This window comes from Channa argus, chromosome 10 (assembly GCF_033026475.1).
Source record: "Channa argus isolate prfri chromosome 10, Channa argus male v1.0, whole genome shotgun sequence".
NCBI lineage: Eukaryota > Metazoa > Chordata > Actinopteri > Anabantiformes > Channidae > Channa > Channa argus.
The window spans coordinates 13,471,817-13,480,855 of record NC_090206.1 but is presented as its reverse complement, the minus strand read 5'-3'; the positions used below and the strand labels follow the sequence as shown (position 1 = coordinate 13,480,855).

General features: G+C 43.6%; 1 protein-coding gene across 2 annotated transcripts; it reads right to left on the bottom strand.

The window, feature by feature from the left end:
• Positions 1-1,792: 1,792 nt before the first annotated feature.
• Positions 1,793-8,636, bottom strand: si:ch73-233f7.1 (uncharacterized protein LOC100537710 homolog). Of its 2 annotated transcripts, XM_067519383.1 has the most exons (5): positions 6,051-8,636; positions 5,847-5,960; positions 3,306-3,364; positions 3,054-3,181; positions 1,793-2,693 (listed from the first exon to the last, which is right to left on the bottom strand). In XM_067519383.1, the coding sequence occupies exons 1-5, from the start codon at positions 8,367-8,369 to the stop codon at positions 2,389-2,391; spliced, it is 2,925 nt and encodes a 974-aa protein (XP_067375484.1). In that variant the 5' UTR covers positions 8,370-8,636; the 3' UTR covers positions 1,793-2,388. The 2 variants fall into 2 exon arrangements, with proteins under 2 accessions (XP_067375484.1, XP_067375483.1); XM_067519382.1 differs by having other exon boundaries at positions 1,794-2,693; positions 5,847-8,635.
• Between the last annotated feature and the right edge of the window lie 403 nt (positions 8,637-9,039).

Sequence of the window (9,039 nt, the reverse complement as noted above, 5' to 3'; positions counted from 1 at the left end):
AGATTCTAAATTCATCAGTACTGCGTCTCCCAGCCATCATTTCCCTGATTCTGACAGAGACTTATAAAGTTACAATAAATCAGTAAACATTCAAAAACCCATAAAAGTTAGTATCAGCACATCTCTACATTGAGATAGGTTATTAAGCATAATTATTTGACATGAAACAATTCTATCTATAAATCTATGAGTTTTTGTGTTTGTGTTTCTCTATTTGAACAATTTCTTATTCAAATTGATATAGTTTTAATACATGGATTGACTGAAGAAAAACTTTTATAAAGTATGTGCTGTCTGTGGCATCGTGGCTTTAGCTGTGTGCTGCCTTGTGTTGTAGTGAGCAAACAAGTGTCCCCTTTAGGATTAAATCAAGTCATCATGCTGTACTTTCATATATAAAACTGCAATGATGATGAACAGCCAATACTACATTAAATAAAAGAGAGAAATTATTTTCCCTGGCCCTCCTACATCTCCTCTCAGTTATTTCCTATTTCTCTTTGTCGTTTTATTCTCCCAGACAATATAAATTACTCCTTTAATCCTTAAAATCTGTGATTCTTTCTCAACGATGCCCTCTGCTGGATTGGTCTGTTTCCAACTCAGTATTAAAAGAAACAGCAAATGCTCATCATATGATTATAAATAAAATAATAATACCAATGTACCACATCAGTGTTGACTGAGGAGCATCAGGTGCGCCCTCCAGTGGATGAATGCAGAGTGTGCAACTAGCATGAAAAGTGCATCTGGTAAAAACAATTCCAGCACCATAGAAGTGGACAGCTCCCTGTGACTTCATTACCTGTAAGTCCAACGTGTTTAAATTATGAAGTGGCTTATGTTTCGAATATAACATTGCTGTAAAAGAGCAGACTGACTATACACTAACATTTCTTTTCAATTTCAGCAACTGCTGGGTTTAAAACAAAGTAAAATTTATTTTGGTTTCAAAGTGGAAATGTATACATGGAGTTAGTGCTTCTGAATACTACTTAACATGAACTTTTTAAGCTTTTCTTCTAGGTTCTTCTAGTAGAAAGTAAGAGTACCTATACGCCTCTATTTTAGGGACAGAGCTCTATTCCTCAGTCCTCTGAAAGTAAGCCAAGATGACCTAAATTTGGCTGCCCCTTCAGCCATCCCTATGGATCACCTTACCACAGAGAAGGTTAGTATGATCCCCTCATTGCTCTCTATGGACACTCGTTTCCTTATTAAGGGAATTATTTTCTATCTAAGCCATAGGACGACCTAATTACCCTGTTCATTTCTGGCCAGTGGCCAGCTCTCATCTCTTGACTATGGGAGCTAATTCCCTGAGACAGAAAATGTAAAAGGGCACAGAAAAAAGAAGCCCCAGGCCTCACAGCTCACACCTCACATACAGGTGTGGCATTTGGAGCTGAGCCCTCTGTTTCCTTGACGCTTGTATTCGTGTTCGTGGTCTTAATTAAAATGATATTTCGAAGGAGGAGGTTCTGTTTGTTCAGTTAATGAACCCCACTATTCTCCGCGGGCAAATGGAAATGCAAGCACTCCAATTAGCATATGTTAGCATTTTACTGTTTATTCCTCACCCTGGAAAACAGCTTACCAAGACGAAAAGCTTTCCACCCTTGTAAGAGTAGCTGTGGAACTTTTTCAACCCAAAATAATTGACTGAAGCTAATTAAGCATAGATCTAGGAAACATCTAAATGCTTTATGCATGTTGATCCACTGAGTCCGCACATGCATGGTTTGAAGTATTTTGTTTTATATATCACAGCAGGCCACGCATGCATATTTAAGATATGTGAAAATGCCCATATGAAAAAAATACTTTATTTTCATAAATGTATACAGTACATATGTGGAAGAAAACTTCCCATCTTTACAGCTGCCTGCATCATGTTGCAGCTTGCATATACTTTTTTGATACAATTTCATATTCACGCAAGCTCTGTTAGCGAAAAACATACAAAAAAATCACATTGTTTTCATATAACCTAAAAATATAAATTCATAAAGATGTGCAAAATTATTGTGCACCAATGCTTTTTCAAAACAATTTGGATGTAACTGCTGCTCCTCTTTGATTGTCTAAATAATAATAATAATAATAATAATAATAATAATAATAATAATAATAATAATAATAGGCAGACAAATACATTAACTATGTTGCAGTGGCGTGTCACATAAGTAGCCATCAGACTTATTTTACCTTCCGCATTTTAGCCAAAATAGATCATTCATTGTTTCTTTAACTCTTTGCGCACTATTTTTCATTTTTGTACCAACTGTAAATCACGCGTTTATTACTTTATGTACTAAACTGTCTCTCTCAAAGTTTTCATGAGGTTATCCATCATTTTAATAATCCATCTAGACAGTCATTTAAAAGTCAGTCATTGTACAGATCATTATTTATCATTGCAGTCTCTCCCTGGGGGGACATCTGCAGGCGTCGCTTCTTCCCAAAGGTGGAGAATGAATTGTGGACGTCCAGCTCACTTCGCTGTGCAGTGGGCCTCAGGGTGCAAAAGCCCGATGGTGTTCCAGGGATGTGCACATTGTGGTGATAGTCCGGTGGTGGGTGTGGTTGGATGTGGGATGGGATTGATGGCTGCTGCTGCTGGGGAGGAGGTGTGCACAGAGGAGTCCAGGCACGGGATGGGACCCCTCTTGGTGAAGGAGACATCTTATATTCTGTAGGAGAAAAGAGGAAAGAAGCAACTACTTGATTATATTATTTCCACTAACAAGTGCAGGTTCTCTTCTAGTTTGCATAGTAAATGTGGTTCTTAGTCACCATGCGATAAATAATGACATACTATAAAACAATAGAAGATATAGCAACAAAAACAAAGCCATGATTGCCATTATGAAAATAATCCTGGTGATAGTAGTACTGCAGATGAGGAAAAACTTGATGTCTTACCAATAAAGGATTCAACAAAGAAAAACAAAATGGCAATAAATAAAAAAAAATGAGGAATGTGCAGGTTGCCCTTAATGTGTGTAGTGGTGATTAAAGCTGTGCAGCTGACTGTGTTTAGAAGCTCCTACCTTTCATGCCTTTCATGTGAGTACCCCAGGTCCAGTACTGTCCGGGTCCCATGGAGGTGACGTAATTTTCTGGGTCTGCATGCATGGCCTTACGTATGAGGGTGCCATCCATGTTGATAGAATTGTAACTGCAAGCAAGGTACCAGTCAGTGGTTACATGATACAATCATGTGTGTTATCTAAGTTATTTTATACTGACTTAATGCAATGCATAAGGTTGACAAAGTGACAAGGTCAAAGGTCAAATATTACCTTTTAATGGAAGAATTTTGATTCTTTGTGAGTGTCCAGTCTGTGTTTGCCTGCTTCAGCTGCAGAAAAAGAACACAACATTATTTTAACTTAATAGAAAGAACATCTCCCATTAAAATATACACTTTGACACTGAGCCACCATCCAGTTCGATTTGGAAACGTTTCTGTCAAACTGGTTTTGATTCCAAACGATGTCTGTACGTTACATCTTTTCGAATCAGTAGAGGTCAGTGATAACTGACATGAAGAGTGGTCTATTATTATTTTTGCTCCGAAATGGAGACATGACTCTTTTCAGATGGATCGCGACCGCCGCCCTGTGGATGTTTGGCAGAACAGAATTTGTGGAGGAGCTGTTGCCTTCAGCTACGACTCGCCTGTCACTTAGTTTTGCTTTTATCCTCTGTGGCGCAGCGGGAAGGGTGAAGGAGAGCACCCGACTGATATTTATTCCTGGGCTGAGTCTAATAGTATGGATTGCACGCTCTATTAATTCACTTGAAGCTGTTAACAAGGACAATGCGACGTAAGCTTATTATTATGGTCTGTATTCAAAATACACCCCTCACCAGCTACGCACAAAACCAATTAGAGCCCCAGCGGGATGAAACGAAACATGATTTTAATCTTCAAAGGAAACCGTGCCAGGGAGAAAATTAAGAAAATTACACACGTCATTGTTTTGTGGATTTTATGCATCATTTTACATTAATATTTGCCTGATGCTCCTCGAGCAAGGTTTTTAATTAAAAGTCTCAAAGAGAGCCTTGAAAAGTTTGTAGTCCTCGCAGCTGTATAAGAACAGTCCAAGACAGCTTAACGGGCATATAGGCTATGGCATTCGTACACGTACACCTGTCCTCTGCGTTTTACACGCTTGACTGTGTGTTTAATCTCTCTTTTCACCTTCGATTTATCACCCTGAGCGCGCCTATGTGCCTACTTTGGCAAATGTTCCAATATAATTTCAACGTAATTTGTCTTTGACATTTAATGTGTCACTGACGACCTCAAGACGACTCTTGTGGGTTTGCTGAGGGACACCGCCGGGTGAGTTAGAGGAACCAATTAATGATAGGAAGGACACTTTGTCCTGAAGGAGCATAGCTGCAGGCAGAACAATCACTGTGACCTCGAAATCCCCCTCGTGGCCAGAGGTGTGTGTGCCAGTGACCCAACTGACATTTCTCAGTGTCTGCCTGGTGGAGTCTTGTATCAGGGCTATGAGTCTTTATCCCCTCTGCCTTTTGATGGAAGCAGGCAGACTACAATGAGCAATGCGTACACATTCACGGTCTGCTGCCCCGTCTGTTGGAATTAGAAAACACTGATGTAGACATCCTGCCTCCGCAAATCTCCTCTTTTCTTGGTCTCCTTTCTCCCCCCTCCTTCTATTTCACCCCTCCTCCTCCCATCATTGCTCGACAAATATGAAGCCACATCTCTCTCTCTCTATCTGTGTGTGTATCTCTCCCTTTCCCCTTGCTCACATTCAGAGGACAACGCTGGGGCCGATCTACAGGCGGCCCACGTCTCAGTTCAGCCATGTCCTTGCACCCCCTCCTTCTTCTTGCCCCCTCCCCTTTCGATGTCCTTCCCCGTCTCCCCAAAACCGGCCATTTTCCATTTTTCATCAATAATGGACAACCCTACATTGTGTGTTGGCTTTGTCGTGCTTTTGCCCTTGAAGCATAGTTAGTGAGGTTATCTGTCCTTTATTGTTAGGTTGATAGCAAGAAGGCGTGTCGCAATCCTAACTGGTCGAACAAGAATTGTTTGAACCCAAGACAGATTAATTCCAATAACTGTCATTCATCGTGTCCCTCACGTGTATATAACCTTGACTTTTTGTTTAAACTCAGGTAGATGGGTTTTAAGCAGGTGTGCGTGTGTCCCCACATGCCATGAAAAGTATGTGGGGAAGATACTTGGTGATGTAGTCGTTATTTCACAGGTCACAAGCTATTGTAACTAAGTTCACTGGTGAAGCTCTTTGTCTGCTTCTCATTTATTTTTGCATAAACGTGTGAAGACACAGAGAAATGTTTCCAAGACTGTATGGGGAAGTCATCGTGAACAACATTGTCTCACTACATCTCCCCTTCCTTTCGCACAGTAATTGTTATCTCAGTTAATTCTATACAGATGTTAAGACACGGTATGTGCACAGCATATGCTGCAAAATAGAGCTTTACACTTTCATTAACATGCAGTACATCACACCGCCTTATTTCATTTTCCGGGAGCAAAACATCGGCAGCGCAATTAGGGCGAAATTGTTGCCATAATCATTACACAAACAGCCAAGAAAACAAACTGTGTAACACGCGTATTAGCACGAGAGGGATAAAAAGAATATGATTATTTGGAGATGTTTTTGTTGAAGTTAAGTTCAAATTTGTCTGACGTGCATGGTTTGACCTTCACGGGAGAATGTCACAGTTTAGATTCTTATCAGAGAACAAACTGAGATAATTGTTATTGGAGGCAGTGACTGAAACAGACACATTTGAATGAACAACACACGTCTCCACTGTACCTCGTTGGGAGTAGTTGTTTCGTTGTTCACAGATGCGCTTCGGCTCTGCGGGTTCCACGAGTTTTCCGCGCTCTTCGCCTCGTTGTTCCTCGGTGTGCTGCCGGGGCTGCATGGCTTCAGAAACATAAAGTCACTTTTGGCAGATTCTGGAGTCAGGCATACTTTATAACAATACGACTGAGAGAGACTGCTGTTTCCATTCACCTCCATACAGTTCGTGGGTACTTTGGCCGCGGATGAAATCTGCACGTTTATGTTGGATTTTTTGAACACCTCTGTGGGTGGATCAGGCTGAAACCCCCCGCAACAGCAACAGGCGAACGGGGGCAGGTTGTACCCGCTGAGGGTCTCCCTGTCCTTGTAGCACTTGACCGCTGCCAGAACGATAATAGCCACCAGGAATATTAAGGATATTGTGCTCAGTGACACGATCAAATAGAGAGCGAGGTTTGAGGGGGGCTGTGGGCTGAGTGTGAGATCTCCGAAATCTGACAGCGACTCGGGCACGCTGTCTACCACTGTGAGGACAATAGAGGCGGTAGCGGAGAGCGGCGGCTGCCCGTTATCCTTGACTAATATTACCAGCATTTGCCTTGTTGCGTCTTTTTCTACCAAACGGCGAATAGTCCTGATTTCGCCTGTGTACAGAGCCACACTGAACAGTCCCGGGTCCGTAGCCTGCAACACCTGATAGGACAGCCGGGAGTTTTGACCCGCATCCGCGTCTAACGCTGTTATTTTGGTAACCAGATACCCAGCGTCTACTGAGCGCGGAACCACCTCCGTTGCTACGGTGCCGTTTTTGGGCAGCGGGGATACAATAACAGGTGCATTGTCGTTCTGGTCCAAGACAAAGACGTTCACTGTGACATTACTAGCGAGTGGGGGGAAACCGGCGTCCTGCGCCTGTACTAGTATCTGAAAGTTTCTAAGTTGCTCATAGTCAAAAGAGCGCAGTGCGTATATATTGCCATTGTCAGAGTTGATGGAGACATAAGTGGACACGGGCATGCCCTGAATCTGACCCTCGAGAATAGAATAAGACAAATAGGCGTTCTGGTTAGAATCGGGGTCGAATGCGGTTACAGAGCAAATGGAAGCGCCTGGGGCATTATTCTCAGTCACATACACTGTATACGAAGGTTGAGAGAAGCGCGGGGGGTTGTCGTTAATGTCAGAGACCTGAACAAGGATGGTTTTCCTGGTGGAAAGTGAAGGAGCGCCCATGTCGCGGGCTGTGAGTGTGATGTTGTACTCGGACACGGCTTCCCTGTCCAGAAAGTCGCTTGTCACCAGAGTGTAATAGTTTTTAAAGGACGAATGGAGCTGAAATGGGACATTGCTTGGAATTTGGCAATCGACGTTCCCGTTCTCCCCCGAGTCCCGGTCCATGACACTAATAACAGCTATCACCGTGCCTGGTGGCGCGTCTTCTTGCACAGGAGTGGACACTGATGTTAGGATAACATCGGGCACGTTGTCGTTCACATCCAGGATGTCCACCAGCACTTTACTGTGGACTGCCACAGCTGAGGGTCCCCTGTCTTTTGCCTGCATATACAGTTCATATACACTGGCTTTCTCGTAGTCCACGATGCCTTTCACTCGGATTTCACCTGTATATGGGTCCACGCTGAAGAGTTCACGCACCTTGAGTGGTGCATGCCCACTAAATGCATAGGTAACCTCCCCATTGGAGCCCTCGTCCAGGTCTGTGGCGTTCAGCTTCAGCACCAGTGTCCCCCTCGGCGCATTCTCCACAAGGCTTGCCCGGTAAACTGAGCGATCGAACACGGGCACGTTATCATTGGCGTCTAACACTGTAACAGTGATCAGTGCTGTCCCAGAGCGTTCCGGTGACCCCCCGTCAAAGGCTGTCAGAACCATTTCATGTTTTTTCTGTTGTTCCCGGTCCAGCGGGGTGTCTAGTACGAGCTCTGCAAACTTGCTTCCATCATTGCGCGTTTGGATATTCAGCACAAAGTGCTCGTTTGCGCTGAGCTGATAAGAGCGCAGAGCATTGGTGCCCACATCCTGGTCCTGCGCGCTCTCTAATGGAAAGCAGGAGCCGGGGGCAGCTGACTCCGTGATGTCGAGATTAAACTCGCTCCATGGGAAACTGGGAGAGTTGTCATTCACATCTAAAATCTCCACTTCCACTCTGTATAGTTCTAATGGGTTTTCAATAACCACTTGTAAGTGTAAAAAACAGCTCGGGCTTCGTTCACATAGCTCCTCTCTGTCTATCTTTTCGTTGACAAAGAGAATGCCATTCTCTAAGTTCACTTCTAAATACTGCTTCTTCGCACCGGAGACAATACGGAACCGACGGGCTGACAGTTTGGCCACATCCAAGCCTAAGTCTTCGGCAATATTGCCCACAAAAGCTCCATGTTCCAGTTCTTCGGGAATGGAGTACCGAATTTGCGCAAGAACAAGGTCCACCACACACGCACATAGAAGCAAGCATATAACCAGCTCAGTTACTGGTACCCAACTTCCTCTGGAGAGTCTGTGATCCATTTCAGTGGCGTGCGTAAAATCACCTCACGCAGACATATTTCGCTTCATGAAGCCATTCAGCTAAAAAAAGTTAATGCAGAAACAGAACACGTTCCGACTAAAAGAAAAAATATCTGATTTGAGTGAAAACACCTTTGTTTATGAATGACTACTGGATAGTTAAGATGGTAGCATGAAAGAGGAGAGTGAAACAAGCTCTCTCTCAATACCAGTGGTGTATGAACGGGGGAGGCTCGCGCTTTGATTTTCCAGTGTATTAGACATTTGGAGGAGCTGTCGGGGAGGTGTGTGAGTCTGTGTGGTTGAGAAAGAGGGGGAGAGAGAGGGAGAGAGAAGGGGGGGCGAGAGGTTGAGGGGGTGGACGTAACTTCTCGCAGCTCTGTATTGGAGGACGCCGAATCAATGTGCGACTCTAATTACTGTAGAGGTTTAACCCTTTACCTTCCCCGTGTCTGATCCTCTGACCCATTAAAGAGACAAGAAGGCGCGAGTTTGACACCAGACATCAGAGTCTGATTTGGAGTAGGGGATTAATTGTGTTAAGGGTGTCGTTTTCTTTGGCTGATTAAGGTGACAGATTAAGGTGACAAGTATTTGCCATAGGCCCCACAGGTCAGTGGTAGTGTGCCAGTGGTAGCTACACCATTTGTTTTATTGTAACTCCCATTAT

Coding starts and splice junctions, on each gene's coding strand:
- si:ch73-233f7.1 (XM_067519382.1), bottom strand. CDS start 8,369: ATGGATCACAGACTCTCCAGAGGAAGTTGGGTACCAGTAACTGAGCTG. Junction 3,365..5,846: donor AAACAACTACTCCCAACGAG/GTACAGTGGAGA, acceptor CTTTTTCTGCAG/CTGAAGCAGGCAAACACAGA. Junction 2,694..3,053: donor TCACATGAAAGGCATGAAAG/GTAGGAGCTTCT, acceptor TTTCTCCTACAG/AATATAAGATGTCTCCTTCA.